This window comes from Passer domesticus, chromosome 9 (genome assembly GCF_036417665.1).
Source record: "Passer domesticus isolate bPasDom1 chromosome 9, bPasDom1.hap1, whole genome shotgun sequence".
In the NCBI taxonomy this organism is placed as follows: domain Eukaryota; kingdom Metazoa; phylum Chordata; class Aves; order Passeriformes; family Passeridae; genus Passer; species Passer domesticus.
The window spans coordinates 30,218,949-30,236,731 of NC_087482.1; the positions used below are offsets into that span (position 1 = coordinate 30,218,949).

Sequence of the window (17,783 nt, forward strand, 5' to 3'; positions counted from 1 at the left end):
TGAAACCAAAATCCCTTCTGTGCTGGGGATAAGATGGGGAGGAAGTGCTTTTGCTCCCACCCTACTGGCCAGAGGCTGAAGTCCTGCAGGTCTTAAATACAGCACAATTAGAAAGAAATGGAGAAAATTGCTCTAAAACCCATCAAATCATCCAAATTTAAACCCCACACTGCACTGCTATCACTTCTTACTCCAGGATCACCCCCACACTCCCATACAAACTATGCAATGAACTGTTAAACATTCACATCTCACTTCTTGCCTTTGTGAGCAACTTGCTTCTCAACTTCATTCCTCCAGTATTTAGAAAGTTTGGATAACTTCTACTACAAATGCATTTGTGGACAACTGGTATTTAGATAATCTCAAAGCAGTGATATCTTACAGGTTAATTCTCATCCAGTTCTGCAAATCAGCTCTTTATGAGAGCTGGTCTAACCACAATGTCTTTGGCTTAGTCTTTTCTAGGATAGACAAGCCAAAATATATTAATCTCTTGCCACAAAACAGGACATTTAATCTCCAAGTTCTATCAGCACCCACAGAATTCCAGATTTACCCTGGACTGGAGCTGAAGTTGCCCACCACATTTAATGACACTTAGTATCCCATCAGGTGCATCCTGGAGCTGCTCTTTTCCAGAGACATTTCAAGGTGTGATTCATTTCCCACCCAGTTAAATAACACATATACATTTCCTTTATGATCCCTGACTGATAAATCCCTTTGCTCATTCTTAAGGCCTACAGGTTAAAAAAAGGCCCTTAGGAGCAAAGTACTGAATGGAAATTACTCCAATCCCTGCTCATCCCATTTTCCTGAGCAAGTCCCCAGGCTGCAGCACCACTTCCCAAAGCCGTGGAGCACAGAAGGTTTCAAAGTGCATCCCTGCACGTAGCTGTGGTTCCAAGACAGATCCCTGAAGAATATCCTTAGTCACCTCCCTCCTGCTGCCAGACAATTACATCCCCTGGCACAGGGACACAGGAGAGAAAATGAAATACAACCTATGTCCCTAACACAGCACCTGATGCAAGGATTGATATTGTTTCCCATACAAACAACAGGCATTTCCCTAATTTGGGAGAGGGACTTTTCTCTACTTCTCTGAAACTTTTCATTTCTAAACGTGTATAAACCACTCCAGTGAGCGAGTGAAACCACAGTGCCACTCTCAGCCCCTTCAGCTGCTGCCTCTTGTGGGAGCAGCTAAGGCAGGCTCTCGTGCCAAAAGCCCTGAGGAAGGAAGGAAGACTCTCCTAAGTTCTGCAGCCCTGTTTTCTGAGTATAAATATGAACTGGAAGTGTGCAAGCCAAGGTTTAACGACAAGGGGGAAAAAAAGAAAATCAAGATACTGATGAAAAAGCTGCAGTACCAAACCGTAACTAGGGCATTGTGATGATCCATCCCTTCTTAGGAAGGGCAAGGGAAAGTTTCGTTGTAGGTATTTGTGCTTATGGATTTATTTTTCATTGTTACCAAGTAAGCAGTGAAAATAAAGGTTAAAAAAGCATTTTTAAATAAAACAACAGATTTTAACCCTAATTCTTTGGATAAACTAAGAACAGATTCTGTTGATGCAGGCAGGTTCTCCTTCTCCTCCGTGATTTAATACATACATATTTAATATGGTCAGCCATACAAAGTGGCTTCTTGATACAGCATCAATTACATTTTAAAAAACCCAACAAAAAACAAAAAAAAAAACTTTCCTGAGAGCCACCTAAATGTGCTCCTTGCACAAAAATAAAAAAGCAAACACTGACAGCCTAATGAAATAACCAGCTCTTACAGAGTAGCCAAATGTTGTTTACTAAAGAGCTCTATTTAACTTTTTATTTTAATATACTAATATTTAATACTTGCTTTTCAAGACTACAGTAACTAATCAGATCACTTTAATAAATACGTTTTTAGACACAGAGACTGCTTTAAAAATACTGAAACACTAGAGGGCTAGAGAGAGTTATCTTCAATAATCAGTTCAGAATTCTGATTGTGTTCATACCTGGCCATCTTAAGCACCTGTGGAAAAACTGTCTGCTTTGCTTCAGCAAGTCTCAAGTTTTAAAAGTAGAGTTAGGATTATAGGCACTGAATATAAGTCTTTCTAAATAGAGGGGAATTACTCACAACAGCTACCAGGTAGTTGCTATAGCAGCTGAGAAATGAAATCAAGGAAGATCTTCAAGGTTGTTAGGAGAGTGTTTAATTTATTTAGAAATATCCTCAGCAATCTTTTAATATCTTTGCTGCAGATTCACGCAGTAATTTGTATGAGAACTGGGCGATATGAAGTGTTTTACACCTGCAAGTGTGGGAAACTTCTTTTAATTGCAGATAGACACAGAGAACTCCAGAAATGGCCAAAAGGCATCAAGGTTCCCATCAGGAAATTTAACATATTCTCCTGCAGCCAGGAGCCCGTGGCTGCACAGGAATATCTGCTGAGGGGCTCCAGCAAGCACAGGAGAAATGCCTTTGCTGCTCCCTGGAAGCCAGTGCAGAACACAAAGCCCTTCCACAGCCAGGTGTTGAGAGGTGTCTTTGTGAAGGATCAGTTTCTGTGAATTATCACCTCCGAGCCAGCCACCCAGGCAAGGCAAGAGAGCACAACTTCCTTTAAACACGACAACAGCCTCAGGATGAACCACCTTAAGTGGTACTTTCCCCTTCCTCGGTACCCAAGAACAGCTGGGTCTGGGGCCTGGAAGCCCAGACGTTCCTTTCTGTTCCACCAGAAACCTCTCTGTGGTATTCCAGTTGCAGAAATAACTGATCCCACTCAGCTTCCACCAACAGGGACAGAAATTTTATTGCCTTAACCCAAAGGATTTCTTAAAACTTTGCATGGTTCAGCAGGAGCACAGAGAAAACACACAGTGGGTTTTTGGACAGAGACTGCTCTAACCAAACCCAAACTACTAAAGCCCAAAGGCATAAGCTCAGAACAGTGACTCATGCCAAGAAGATTATTTTTGCACATATTACTTCTGGAATCAGGATAATTTACACTGCTATTCCCCCTCCCCCCCCCCTTTTTTTTTTTGCCAGTGCTCCTCCCAGCAGCAAACCCTCAGGTCCACACTTTCTGCAGACTATTTGCTTCAAAACGCACAAAAATGACCTTCCAGCCAGCAATGACATCTACTTTTGAAAAACTGATATGCCACTCCCCACTTGTAGTAACTAAACTCCAGATATAAGCAGCATTTTTCACCTATTTTCCTTCTCTGGAGGATTATCAACAAATTTCAATTACAGGAAAAGTAATTAAAGCTATTCAAGAATAAAAAAAGCTTGCCTAGAGATTACAAAAACTTGCACAACTCAGCTGTTACCTCAGCCCTACCTACAGGTGTGCTGTCTGCAAAAGAAAAATCCCCATCCTTAGAGGAATATTCTCCAGCCCAGGGAACATCATTGAAATCACACTTGTTTTCATTCACTGCTCTCCCTTCCACTCTTCCAGACTTGTTTACAATCTGACTGGAGATTTCCCAGCTTTTCTTTTCAAATATCTGCATAAAAAAATTAGTTCACCTGTTTTCTGGAGCAAGGTAAAACAAGGATTTTCTTATTTGAGCACATGGGCCAAACACAAAAACAAACACTGAATATCAAACGCTGTGACGCGGCAAAGAACAACAACTACAGCAACAGAAGGAAAATAACAAGATTTGGAAGACAAATAATTATTTTCTGAAGCATCCGCTACAATTATAGCAGTCAGTTTCATCCTAGGGTAACAGAGGTGGCCTTTGCCCAGCAGAGGAGGTATGACAAAAAGTACAGCATCAAGTCATTAAAAAACCCCAGCAAAACAACAACTTGGCATTCCTGAATGCATCCAGCTGGGATCTATCAGGGCTTGTTAACTTCATATTCTCCCAGCGACCAGCAGACACAGCAACAGGATTGCAAGCAACGACTTCCAGGTGTTCTTTTCTGCCACTTGTTTATATTACCCTACGCTTACAGGTTCTCATCTGATGCTGCATTTTATTTTATTGTTTTTGAACAAAACTGATTTTCTTCATCCCTCTTTACCATGAAGACAAGTGGGATGTACTAACAAGTACATCTTGTACTTGCTACACAAGGTGAAAAATTAACAAGTATTTTTTTATATAATTAAATTAACAGAAAGCATTTTAACAAAAAGGCATTAAGCTTCTAATTGTTCACGAGTTAATTGCCAAAATCCCACTTTAACAGTTCCGGCTAACAGATCATGTAGCAAATTTGTTGATACTATTTTAAATATTTTGTAGAAATCAATCATCACTACACACTGTGGAACTTAAAAATCAATATGCACAGCTGATAACTATAAATTTAATGAGGCGTTTAAGTAACTACTCAGGGTAGCAGTAGTAGCTTTTATTATTATAATACAAATCAACAGTTTAAAAAAAATTAAATCGAAAGGAGCAAAAGCGAAGTAAAAGCCATTCTACATCTTCCACTTCATTAGATGTAACATTTCTGCTCTTATCAGGGATTTCCACGCTAAAATAACAAACCAAAGCCGCCAACGGTGATGCCTCAGATTAGAGCAACCACGAGGCCAGACGACTGTAAAATCTGATTTAGCAAAACAACGGCAAAGCAGCGCGGTCCGCAGGCCCGGAGGAGCCGGGCCCGCCGCAGCCCCCGGCCCGGCCGCCCCCTCGCCCCGCGGCCCGGCAGGTGCAGCACCGACGCCCCCTAAAGACACCGCGGCGCCGCCGGCCCCTTCCCAACTCCATCCACACACCGCCTCGCTCCGCAGATGGAAACGCGGGGAAAAGGGAACCGCGCGCTTAAGTAGATTAAGGGCTCAGCAACTCGTTTTCTGATTATTTGTGCGATCCCGACCCCAGCGCGGGCCCCCGAACCCCGCTGGTCTCTCGCGTCGCCGCGGCGGCGCCCGGGGAAATAACGCGAAGCGAGGCGCACGCAGAGCACATCCAGCGGTGCGGGCAGGGCAGGGGAGGCAGCGCCGGGCAGCCCCCGGAGCCCCGCGGGCAGCGCTGGCCCCATCCCGGCTCCACCTGAGGAGCAGCGCCGCGACCACCGCCGGCCCCGGGGGAGGGGAGCAGCCGCCCCCCCACACGCGCAGCCCAGCCCCGGGGTCCGGCGGGGAGCGGAGGGGGCGCGCGGGGCGGGGGAGGGATGCGGCAGCACCTACCCACGCCGTATTTCTCCTCCTCGGTGGGACTCCACATGCTGCTGGATGGCTCGGCCGCGGCCGCCGGTCCCCGGGCAGAGCGCGGCGGGCGGGCGGGCGCCGCTCATCGAGCGGGGGCGGCTTCTCCTCCCCCCTCGCTCAGCGGGGGCGCCGCGCCGGCAGCCCCCGCCCCACGCTCCGGCCGGGGTTGTGCTCAGGGGTCGCTTCGCCGCTGCCGGGGGGCGGGGGGAGGTCGCCCCCCGCCCGCCCGGGCGGAACCGGCCGCCGCGCCGCTCCCCTCCGCGGCCGCTCGCCGCCGGCCCGGCGCCTCTCCTCGCGCGGCCCCCGCGGGCTCCGGCCCTGCCGACGCGGCGGCCCCGCGGAGCTCGGCGGCCCCGGGCCCCCTCCTCGTCGTTCTCGTTCTCCTCCTCCTCCCGAGCCGCCGCTCCCGCCGCCGCCGCCGCCGCCTGAAGGACTCGGGGCTGCCGCGCCCCCCCTCACGCTCCCGGCGGACCTGGCGCGCACGCGCGGCTCGCGCCGCCCCCCCCCCTCCCCGTGCGGCCGCACGAGGCGCGCGCGGGCGCGAGGCGCGGGGAGGCGCGTGCCCTCTGAGGGCGGGACGGGAGCGGCCGGACCCGCACAGCCTCCTGTCCCCGTCCCCGTCCCGTCCCCGTCCCATCCCCATCCCAATCCCATCCCATCCCATCCCATCCCCGTCCCGTCCCCGCCGCACCTGCCGGCCCGCAGTGCAGCACCGGGGCCGGCCCGACCCCCGCCCGGCGGCCCGGGCTGCCCGCGACCCGGCCCCGAGCCCCCGGCAGCGCTAAGCGCAGGCACCGCCGGCGTTTAGATCGCAGTCCGGCTGATACTGTGTTTCCTTCTGATACTGTGTTTCCTTCTCCTGTCGGGATTATTAACCTCCAGGGCTTCCAAAGAGCTGGCGAAATTCGTACGGTTTCCACAATGAACACGTACCCAAAACGGGAAACGGTCTTTAGATTTCATCTCTAAGTTCAGCTTCCACTTCCTTCCATAAAAACTGAATTTGAATTCTTCACAGCAAAGGAAAAGCTGTGAAAGGAAAATAAGTTATACAAAAGTTTTGCTGCAACTGAAATTTTGCTCCCTGCAATATTCTGATGGATCAGTGCCCTTGCCCCGGTCAGAGCCTCTGCAAAAACATTTTATACGGTCTTTCCAGAAACCTCTGTAAACAACTTGCTTGATGTGAAGTTTTAGGATTGCGCTAAACTTTTTAACAATATAACTTCAGATGTAGCCAACACTTTTAATAGAATATCTGTTCTCTGATTATATAATAAAACAGAATGAAAGTCATCAACTTGCACTACAGAACTTGGGTTGCTGTGGAAACCTTCATTATTTATTTTTTTAACACGTGCAACTACTGTTTCCCCACCGAGCAGGGCCAGGTTTCTGTTTGGGTTTTGGTTTGGTTTTGGGATGTTGGGTTTTGTTTTCCTGTGTGGAAAGCAAACAGCAAGTGGCCAAGAACTGAGTGTGCTTGTACATTATTCATTTTAGAAAAAACAACTCATTCTATCCTACCTTAATTCATATTCACATTTAGGCATTTGTATTTACAATAGCTCCGTTCCTTCCCTTCCTGAGGCACTCCCACAGCATGCAGAAATAGCTTTTTGAAGGGACAAAGCATGACAAAGTCATTGAGTTGCATCTGTTGGAGATAGGCTGCTCCAGTGTTTGAGAAACTGGTTTTGGTTTTTTAACTCCTGTATATGTCAATCATAAATACCTTCCCATCTCTTCCGAGTACTTTGGGAACAGAAAACCTCTGCAGCAACAAGAATTGGTTAATTCTTCCAGGCTCTTTATTCCACAGTCTCAGCCCTTCAAGGATTCTTCTTGCTGTCAAGCTGACCAGTACTTGGTAAAAAACCTGATATTTTTCTTGCTTAATAAAAAATACAACATATTTTTTTCCCAAACTACAACCATTTCTGAGTTGACTCTTCCCTTAAAGTAAACCTAGAATGAAAGTGAACTTGGGGAAAGCAAGTGAGACCCTTCTGAGGTTAGATAAACTCTGAGAAGGACACCAAAACAGCTGGACAGAATAGGAACTGCCAGGACCTAAGAGCATACAGAAAGCACTTTATTTAAAGGCCATATGTGTGGTCATGGACACACAAACTACAGCGTTGGCAGGGGCACTCGCACTGGTGGCAGATTACCGGGATGTGAAACACAACACACATTATTGCATGGTCATTCCTGACTCTTTCCTGCACTGCTGCTGGTGAAGGGAGGGTCAGTAGATGGCCATGTGACCCACATGGCTCCAGGAAGAAAAACAGTCAATGTGCTGAGCTGTGGAGTCAGAAAGGCAAGTTTGGTTAAAGTTACCCAATATATTTACACCTGCTCCTCTGATCTCTGCATCCACCCCTTTAATGAGGCTCCTATCACCTCCACTGAAACACTGATTGCTTTAGTAAACACTCAGCTTAAGCGTAGCAAGGAACAAACACCTCATCCTCCCACGGAGGCAGAGCCACAAATCTCCCAGGCTCCAAGCTGGAATTCAGGATTACCACGTGCAAAGGAGGGACCAAAGCAAACAGCCACTGCTGCAGAACAACTGCTTCTGCTCTCTTCTCTCTCCTAACAGAGCTCACTCCTGCCAGCTTCAATATTCACGCTGCTGTGGAAAGCACAGGAAAAGCAGAGAAGTACTGTAGCAAGCAGAAACAAGAAATTCTCAGGGTTATATGCCCCTGGGTTTTCTTTCTTTTTCTTTTTTTTTTTTCCTGGAGCTGTTTTTGTTTTCCCTTATAAAGTTTGCACATTGAAAACACTACATAAAATTGGAATCCAAAGCCTACTTCTAGAAAGGTTTTGTTAAGAATTTTTTAAAATTTGCATCAGCAATCAAACTAAAATTTAAAATCTGATGTGTCAGAGCGCCTACAAAAAAAAGCTTCTGTTGGTGGGCATTGTGGACCCCAAAATTAATGATTTTCAGAGAAAAGGGGCCTTCCCTTGCAGAAGCCTTTGAGGTGCTGGTCTGTCACTAAACTCTTGTGTTGCACTGTACTGAAATAAAGGCAAATACAAGCTTCAAGACCTTATTTAAATGAACAAGTCAAGTCGGCAGAAAAGCTTTAATCTCTGAAAAACACTGTGTACAGTTACTTAATGTCCACTGTGCTTAGGAGTTGTCCTGTCAGAGGTATTGTGAGTTGCTTATGGTTCTGCTACTGCAAACACAGTCGTCCTTATCCAAACAGAGCAGGCAGCAATGTTTAACACAGTGTTAATTAAAATACATTAGAGAGTTCATCCCGTATTGTCCTGTCTTGCCATAATATAGATGTGATCTGAAAGACAGCTGGCTTGGGATTGGAGAGATTTGACACAGTTTCCTTCTCTTAAATAGATCAAGGGAACTGCACAATCCTTTCAAATGCTCTGCAAGGGACAATGGAAGGTCAGAGTGCAGAAAGCAGAGAGATTCTTACACCTCCCTGCAAGCAGCTTTCTCTCAGTACCCCACCTTAAGGTACCACAGAACATATCACCCTCCTGCCCTCTTTTTCAGGCAAGTGCAGCCCCACACTTTACCCTTTCTCCCCCTTCTCAGGGCTATAGTTGCTGGTAACTTCCATCGTTACTTCAAGCCTCTGTTTCAGTAAGATGGCCCAGGACCCTTGCCAAAAGAAAAGAAAAATAATAAAAAAATCAGAGATGAATTTCAACTCCCTGTAACAGACCAGGCAATTTATTTCATTACATTCCCTCCTTTTCTACACTTGAGGTTCTGAGTTTTTATTTTTGTTTCTTTTAAGTTCATATTCCTCCCCTGTTGTTGAGATGAACTAAGCCACTGAACAACTTTCCCATTAAATTATGAGTTCCTCACTTGCAGGGAGAAACAAAGAGATGCAAAGCAAATCCACTCTATCATCATTTGTGATGACCTCACAGGTCACCAAGTGTTTGAAGCACCAAGTGTTTCTACTTTATGTCTCAAAAGGGATTCTGGTGTCCCAAGAACTGACCTATTCTTCCTTTGGTGAAGTCATCTAAAACTTTTAAGCAGGAATTCTGAGGTTTTGGTGCACAAATCCAAATTCCTTTTTTTGTCCTATTGCACAGGGCCATCTCATGGATTTCTTATTTATGAGGAATTAAACCAGCAACTTAGGAATCTAAAGGCAGCAAATGGCAGATTTTCTCTCCAAGGCATCACAGTGTTTGTGCCCCACAGCTTCACACACCTTTAATTGGGATGATTTCTGATTAGTGCTCAGGACTGGGGAGGATGTTAAAGTCCATTATCATAGGACTCTTTCCAAATTTTTAATTCAGAAAGACTTCCTTATAAACAAATTGCTCACAGCTCTCAACATTTCTCAGAGTGGCAGGAAAGGAAGCAGAACTCCATCCAGCAGCAGCATTCCCAGCATGCTGCTGTCACTCCATCATTTATTCCCTACGGAGTGCCTGAAGCAGCAGCTCATGACCAACAGCAACCAGCACATATTCCACCTCACCATGGAAGATGCAGCAAGCAGAACTTTCTGGTAAACCTGGCAACATCTCAATTACTATAGTTCTGGTCTTCCATTCCAGAATTCTTCTTTCATGCAAAATGTAAGTCAGCATAAAATATTCCAGTACTTCCCCTATTTTTGGTGCTGTCTTCCTTAGAGCAAAGGGAATCTAAAGTCATGGGGGGCAGAAAAAGAGGCGTTTTCACATCCTTCCAGAACATTAGACATGTGGGATCAAGCCTCAACAAATAAAACTCCCCATAAAAATGTCTATTACAACCAATTTACACAACAGTTACAAATATAACATTAAAAGTTACTTTCACTCTATTTGTAACATTGCTGAAAAACAAATTATAAAACAGAAAGAAACAGGACTTGCAGAAGGACATATATAGATCAAAGTGGCTGTGCCAGTACCTAAGTTTGTATGTTGCTTGCATAGAAGGTATCTGGATTAAATCAGGAGAGTAATACTGATTTTTTTCCCATGCTTTTTTTCAGCACAAAAGTACAGAATGGACTGACTAATACCTTAATACCAATATGTCAAGTACAACTACCAAAAATCTACAGTGCAGGTGGTAATTATTTGTCAGATGAACCTTTATATAAAAAATATCACAGATCATGCTGAACAAATGTTTTCCTTGTACCAAAGAAACAGAGTATTTTGGCCTTCAAATATTAAAAAAAAAAAAATTTCTTGTACCATGAATAATTGAGAAATTTGAGGAAAATACTATTGCAGCTTCATTCTCACTTATCCTTAATGCTCTCACTACAGCAAATTACCTATTAAAAGGGTGAGAAATCATAGGATGTTAATTAGCGCTGTTTTGACAAATTTATACCTTTTCCTATTAATTTCTTTTAATGTTCAGGATATAAGAAACCCTATCACAAGTAATAATTAACTCCTATCTTATTTTGTGAAATGAGAGTTCAGAAGCATTTGTGAACTCTCCTTGTATGTTTTTTCTGTTCTTTTTTTTTCCATTTCATTTCTGACCTTATGCATTTCTTATAATTTATGTATTTATTGCCGTGGAAGAGATCTCTTTCATGTTAAGAAATTTATACTATTGAAAGAAAACATCAGAGAAGTGGTTTCATCACTCATGGCAAGGAGCATGTTGCTGTTCCAGAGGCTGATTAAGTGATTTGAGCTATCACACAATCAGCCCTCAGCCAAATCCCTGGCAGGGCGGGCAGGGTTTGGCTGGGGATTTCTAACTGCTCTCTCTGATGTTCCGGCTTTGTTTCAGGGACAGCAGAACCTTGCTTTATGTCCAACATTTAGCACATCGCAGGGAGCGAGGGCTGAGCACCCTGAGTGTGCGCTGCCATTTGCGGGCTGTGCGTGTGGAGGGTGGCGGAGGTGTCCAGCCCGGCCGGGCCGAGGGCAGGCCAGCAGCCCCGCGTCCTTCCCGCGCTGTCCCTTCCTGGGCTGTCCCTTCCCGTGCCGTCCCTTCCCGTGCCGTCCCTTCCCCGCTGTCCTTTCCCCGCTGTCCCCTCCCCGCTGTCCCTTTCCCGCTGTCCCTTTCCCGCTGTCCCTTTCCCGCTGTCCCTTCCCCGCTGTCCCTTCCCTACTGTCCCTTTCCGGGCAGTTCTTTCCCCGCTGTCCCTTTCCCCGCTGTCCCCTCCCCGCTGTCCCTCCCCGCTGTCCCTTCCCGCTGTCCCTTCCCGCTGTCCCTTCCCGCTGTCCCTTCCCCGCTGTCCCTCCCCGCTGTCCCTTCCCCGCTGTCCCTTCCCGCTGTCCCTCCCCGCTGTCCCCTCCCGGGCTGTCCCTTCCCGCTGTCCCTTCCCGCTGTCCCTTCCCGCTGTCCCCTCCCCGCTGTCCCTTCCCCGCTGTCCCTTCCCGCTGTCCCTCCCCGCTGTCCCCTCCCGGGCTGTCCCTTCCCGCTGTCCCTTCCCGCTGTCCCTTCCCGCTGTCCCTTCCCGCTGTCCCTCCCCGCTGTCCCTTCCCCGCTGTCCCTCCCCGCTGTCCCTTCCCCGCTGTCCCTTCCCCGCTGTCCCTTCCCGCTGTCCCTTCCCGCTGTCCCTTCCCCGCTGTCCCTTCCCCGCTGTCCCTTCCCGCTGTCCCTTCCCGCTGTCCCTTCCCGCTGTCCCCTCCCGGGCTGTCCCTTCCCGCTGTCCCCTCCCGGGCTGTCCCTTCCCAGCCCCGCCGCCTCCCGGCCGCTCGGCTCCCCCGGCGCTGCTCGCGGAGCTCGGGCCGGCCCCTCCGCTGCCGGCTGCCCGCCCGCTGTCCCTGGTGCTGGAGCCGCTGCCGGCCGGGCCCCGCCCGAGCTCGGAGCCTTCCCCAGCAGCCGAGATCTCCAGCCGAGATCTCCAGCCGAGATCTCCAGCCGAGCTCCCCGAGCGCTCCCGGCAGAGCGGAGGCGCCTCCTGCTCCCGCAGCTCGGCACCTTCCAGGGAGCGCCAGCCCCGGGCACCGGGAGCGGCCTCGGCTCCGCCGGTCCCTCTGCAGGGAGTGCCTTGTGATAAGGAAATAAAACCAGCACTGACACAAGCAATCGGTAAAATGGAATTTAGAGCTGCTGAGACGGATAACTTGAAGCCATGCTGGGCCTATATGGGTTCATCCCATTTTCCCTTATGGGAATGCTGGGGCACACTGCAGCTGTGGGCACAGCTCTGCAGGTCAGCTAATGATCACAGCAATACTCAGTCCCAGCAAGGTGCTCAATACCCCAGGAGCACTGTTTAACATTTCCTACTATTTTACTGTTCATACTAATCACATATTTATATTTGGAAAGTAAACATTCTATGTGTTTTTCTGTAAAAGCATTTTGATTACTTTTAGCTAGATTAATCCATCACTGTACATATGTACAGTCAAAACAAACAGTACATTTTTATAGTAAAATAAATAGTGTGTTTTTATAGTAGATAAATATTACAAATCTTTAAAAAATTAATTTTGTTAAGATGGGGACAATTGAACAGTCATTAGTTTGACAGAGAGCCAAATCAGGTTTCCAACTCCAGTTTCATGTGCCCAGAGTCACAAGTAGCTGACAGTTAAGTGTTCATATAAGCTTCATATTCCAAAATTAATTTGAAATATATCCTTGTGAAAGGCATTACTGTATTCCAATGTTGAACAGATATATTCTATATGTGTTCCCAGCATGCCAAAACCACTTGTCTTCTATAAAGCAGACTTGAAATTTTGTGTCATGCATGCCTCAATACAGCGACATCCAAAGACACCCACATGTGTCACTTAGGTTAACTGGGGGGGAAATGTGACAGGGATTTATTTTAAGAGCTTTGACCTACGTAATGAAACCAAACCTTCTTGAGCAGAATAAAAGAAAGCAGAATATTTTGTTACCTGACACAGCAGAACAATGAGTCAATTGTAGCAACTCTGCAGACTGGCATGTCCCTGAGTAAAAAGGATGAAGTTACTGTAAATCCATCCAAATACTCACATCCAGCTCTGGGAGTGAATCAGCACAAAGTGACCAGCAGCTGATTCATCTAAATAACAAAAGCCCAAACACCTCAGCTGTCCCCACACAGAAGTAATCAATAATCACACAAATTCACTCTCCTGCCATAATGTACTGCAGCACAACTGGCCAAGAGCTCTTAAACACACCCAAGTGGTGTTTTCTGCCGAGGAGCAGAGGAACGACACCCACACATGCCCATGGTGTTGAATATTCCCTTTTCCTTATCACTTCCTGACACTTCAGCAATCCAATGAGCACAGTTGTGAGAGCTGCTCACTGTGCAAAAGGACAGGGGTTCAGGTGCCCAGCGAGCAGCCCCAGTACAGCCCAGCAGTGACAATGCTGTCTGGCCTCTGCAGCCACACAAACTGCTCGTTCCTGTGAGGCACCTTCCTCAAAACCAGCAAGGAATGTCCTGGTGCCTTGAAGTGACTGGGTCAGGTGATTGAGTCAGTCAGCAGGAGCACAAGCCTAAATTAGACAGGTGGCATCCACATGGGGGAAAATTGCCATCTAAGATTGCTTTGTGTAAAGGTGAGGATGTGTCCTGATCTCCTGTAAAGCTGTGCAATCAAACTGTAATTCTTTATGTTCTGTTAGCATACTAAACAAATAGCAACACAAATCAACAAAGCTGCAGGAGCAGGAGTGCAGAGCTGTCCCCAAAAGCCCTCCCAGAAATATTCCCTCTGAGGGCAGGCCGCTGGGAGAGGGAAGTACACTGACATTATAAAACACTCAGTGACAGGCACAGGATCTCACACACATGGAAAAAACCAAGGAAAGCAGTTTAAAAAGATCCCTCAGAGACCAGCTATGACCCAGGTACTGTTTCAGCCACAAAAATGGAAGTTGGCAGACGTTTTTAAATCCATTAATTCCTTCAAAGTGAAGGGAAGGCCTGGAGAAGAGTCTGCAAAAGCTATTTTTTACAGACACACTTTTACCTACAGTGTGACACAGATTAAAGGATGGATTCAGTAAGAAATATATTTTTGATATATGATTCATTAATTATCCACCATCAGGTGGAAGACTACCAGGGTTTGGACTGACTATGACCACTGCAACTGTCCTACAGACAGTGAACAACCTTACATATTTATTTAGTAGTATTAAACCCAGCAACCAATATAGAAATAACATGTCTTGCAAGCAAAGTGTAAACATAGACTGCAAACAGACCTCTCAAATAATTGAACCTGCTCAGATTATGAAGATAAAATTCAGAGAATTTTTAATAATTCATTTTTTCTCCCTACTGGTAACAGAGAAGGGTCTCCAAGAGTTTACACTCAGCACACACTGCTACAAATGTGCCACTGTTTAGAATTAGAAGAGCACAGGTTCTGATGCAGCTTTTACCTTTTCCTATTAAAATGAAATCTTTTGGCCTCTGGTGCACCTCTCATTGTCCAGTGCAGTTCAAAATGCTGGGCTGGTCTCGGGGTGCTTGGCCAGGTCAGTTGAGCTGAGGCAGGACAGCTGCTCCCTGTCCCCTCCAGACTCACACAGAGTGAGGATTTCGAGCTGCTGCCTGGAGGAGCTGAGGATTTCCAGGATCCAGGTAATCTTTCATTAATACTAATTCCACTGCAACCTGCTAAAATTTGTTCTTCACTCACTGAAAGAAATTCACTGTTCCCTGTGAGTTTGTTTGGAACTCATATTAACTGCTGCAGTTTGCAAACTGCTCACCACAAATAATGAAAAAAAAATAAGTGCTTTTTATTAGATCAGCTCAGGTAATTTTGAGGGAAAAAATGGACACATTTTTGGGTGCAAAAGCTACTGAAGAAATAATGTCATTAAAATCACTACCAATGCACATAAACAGGCAAAGACTGCAATTTATTACACAAATATAACATTTTATAGTTGGAATTATGCAATGTAGCTTTTCCCTGAGGAGTATAAAAAATATAACTAATAAAAGGAAAAGTAAATAATATATAGCAAGATCATGTAAAGGATATGTTTTACTGTTGTGTGAGACTGCTGTCTGAAAAGCTAATAATTAACCTGCATGTCTAAGGCATCATTTAAAAGAACCTGATGAACATATCTAAGGAAAATGATAATGAAAAGTGATAAAAATAAATTACTGAAATAAAGCTCAGAAATACAGATTTACTTGTGTTATGAAGCAAAGAGAATAAAAATATGAGCAGCATGGACAGAACAGAATTTGTCTGAGATGAAATAATTTTGGAGAATGATGAGCAAACAAATTAGTTTGCTCAAAATTTTCAAGAGCATTCTAATACTGTATTTAATGAGAAAGCTTTTCAATTTTATTGCTTCTAGAAATTGTGTCAGGATAGGAATTAACTCTCTGGACAGCGAGGGGAAAAGAAATGTTCCTGTTGCTGGTAGCATTCACACTCTCATTAGTGTGAGAGCTGCCACATTTCTTTCCAAACCTTTTAGCCAGTTCTCATGAAGTGATACCAATGTGGTCCCACTGGGATCTTGATTTGTAACAAGAAGAGCTGACCAAACAACCTTGGAGCAAATGCAGGTAAGATGATTCAATTCAAATTAAACAGAATGGTAAACAAACATTCAGTCTCAGTCCTGACTTCAGAAGAATCTTTGAGTAACTATGGTTACTGCTTACTGAAAATAATTGGACTGAAAAACTTTGGAAATTCAACATGAAGGTTTAGAATATATTTAATTTGTAAATGGATTACTATTTCTAAAATGTGGGTACAAAACAAAGAGACTTCAGTAAAACTGGGAATAACCACTCCAAAGGAGGTTAATTGTGCAAATGGAGATCCTAAAAGGGTTTTTAAAAGGTATGAATTGGAGAGAGAAAAGTACAACTTCCAACTGTAAAATGTGAAGGGAGAAAGTCAGAAGTTCCAGAAATAAATCTGAACTATATCAAGGAAAGAATAATGAAATAAAAAGATTTTTCAGACCTGATATTTTTAAAGGCAAAAAATGGGAGAACATTAAGAGGAATAAGAGACAGAGCTCAAAAGTAATCTAGAAAATAAAATCTCCTTCTTTTACAGTTTTCTGTAGGGTGTGTAGCAGGTTCATATGCTGCATGACAAATTAACACAATTAGATATTTTATTCAGAGAATTTCCCCCTGTTTTTTTACTAAATACATTTATCACCATTTTCTTTTGAAGAGAATACTAATTACATCTCATGTAACCATGATAAAAGCAGACAAGAAGTAGTATAACCTGCCTTTTTGGTGCTGTAACCAGACAGAGATTAGGCCTAGGAGCCAAAACATGCACCCAGAATGAACATTAGGGAGCTGCCTTCTTCTTCCCAAGCACAGAACATGACTGATGCAAAAAATACCCTCCCATGAACACTTCTGGAGAAATTTAGCACAATTATTAGGAAATAATTCTGCAGCTAATGAACGATCTGATCACAGCCAAGAGCAGTTGCAAATTTTTCTTAATGTTACAAATATTATACTAGAAGAGATCCTACAAAAGGAGAGTGAACTACTAGAAATCTGTACACAGTGAGGTTGCTTTTGCTTGCAAAGATAAACAACAACTAAGAAGTCCCATTTTTCTGTTTTATTCTAAATACATGTTTATGGGAATTGCAGCCACTTGATTCAGAGGGCAATCAAGGCTATGTGATTCACTCGAGCAAGCTATAAAATAATGATGGATCCTACACAGGGAACTTTGCATTCTGAAGCTCTAAGGCATCTGATAAACTCCAGGAAATTATTTCCACCAATTCAGGCCTTTGCAATGCACAGATGTATGATTTCTCTAGGATTATTTGCTAAAATATTTTTTAAATTATATTTACAATCAATATGAATCATAGGAGGCTTTCCACTAAATTCCATCTAAATGTCTTAGGTAAAGTGCTTTTGGGACAGAAGTATTATAACACTGAAAAACATAATGGTAATTGTCATTGCTAAAATCCCCTTGATGTGTGTCCTGGGCATTCCTGATCCAATGCAGATTAGTACAACACCCTGGGGATTTCACTACTGTCAGCAGCAGCAGCTCAGGCCAGACAGCTGGGATGAGGCAGCCAGAGCCTGATCAGCCCCATAACTGAGCACCACAAAGCTCACACTGCTCCAGCCTCAGCAACAGCCACACAGAGCTCAGAGGGGTTCACATGAAAAGGAAACATTTCTCTCCAAGTGATTTGCATGAACCTAATCCCACCACAAAGTTTTGCATCCCTCTCATGTTGCAGCATACTGTGCCAACTTCTGATGTCCACCCTTCCCCATAAAGAAAACAGAAAAGTTTCAGGAAAAAAAGCCAAAAGAATATAATCTGAGAACTGGGGAACAAAAAAAACTCCCAATACAGACATTTAAAGAGATCAATCTCTTCAGCCCTGTCAAAGAAAAGAGTAAGGTCTGATATGATCATGTCTACAAGCATATACACAAGGAGTTTTCTGATTGCTCTTCAAATCCAGCAAAGGTACTCTAAGGCTCAAGGCTGATGACCTGTTCAGACTGGAATAGCTGCAGTTTGTTAACCATGGGAATAAGCCAGCACAACTTACCAGAAGATGTAAAAGATTGTTTATTGCTTCAGCCTTTCACTCTAGGTTGGCTGTCACTGGGAGAAACATCCATTAGCTCAGCATGAAGGGCAGTC

General features: G+C 45.0%; 1 protein-coding gene and 1 long non-coding RNA gene across 10 annotated transcripts in view; both read right to left on the bottom strand.

Moving 5' to 3' along the window:
* The window catches only part of DOCK3 (dedicator of cytokinesis 3), a 184,742-nt gene extending 179,129 nt beyond the window's left edge, over window positions 1–5,613 (bottom strand). For 7 of the 9 annotated variants that reach the window (XM_064432344.1, XM_064432350.1, XM_064432343.1 and 4 more), the window contains exon 1: window positions 5,175–5,613. In XM_064432344.1, coding sequence (XP_064288414.1) covers window positions 5,175–5,211 — 37 coding nt within the window. In that variant the 5' untranslated portion in view covers window positions 5,212–5,613. The remainder of the gene's footprint in view (window positions 1–5,174) is intronic. The other 2 variants (XM_064432349.1, XM_064432345.1) reach the window with 1 other exon arrangement.
* An 859-nt stretch (window positions 5,614–6,472) lies between these two features.
* Window positions 6,473–17,783, bottom strand: part of LOC135307842 (uncharacterized) — a 44,183-nt gene continuing 32,872 nt past the window's right edge. The window contains exons 4-7 of the long non-coding RNA XR_010368459.1: window positions 13,035–13,088; window positions 8,760–9,860; window positions 7,730–7,839; window positions 6,473–7,505 (exon numbers count right to left, since the gene is read on the bottom strand). This is a non-coding gene — a long non-coding RNA (uncharacterized LOC135307842). The remainder of the gene's footprint in view (window positions 7,506–7,729; window positions 7,840–8,759; window positions 9,861–13,034; window positions 13,089–17,783) is intronic.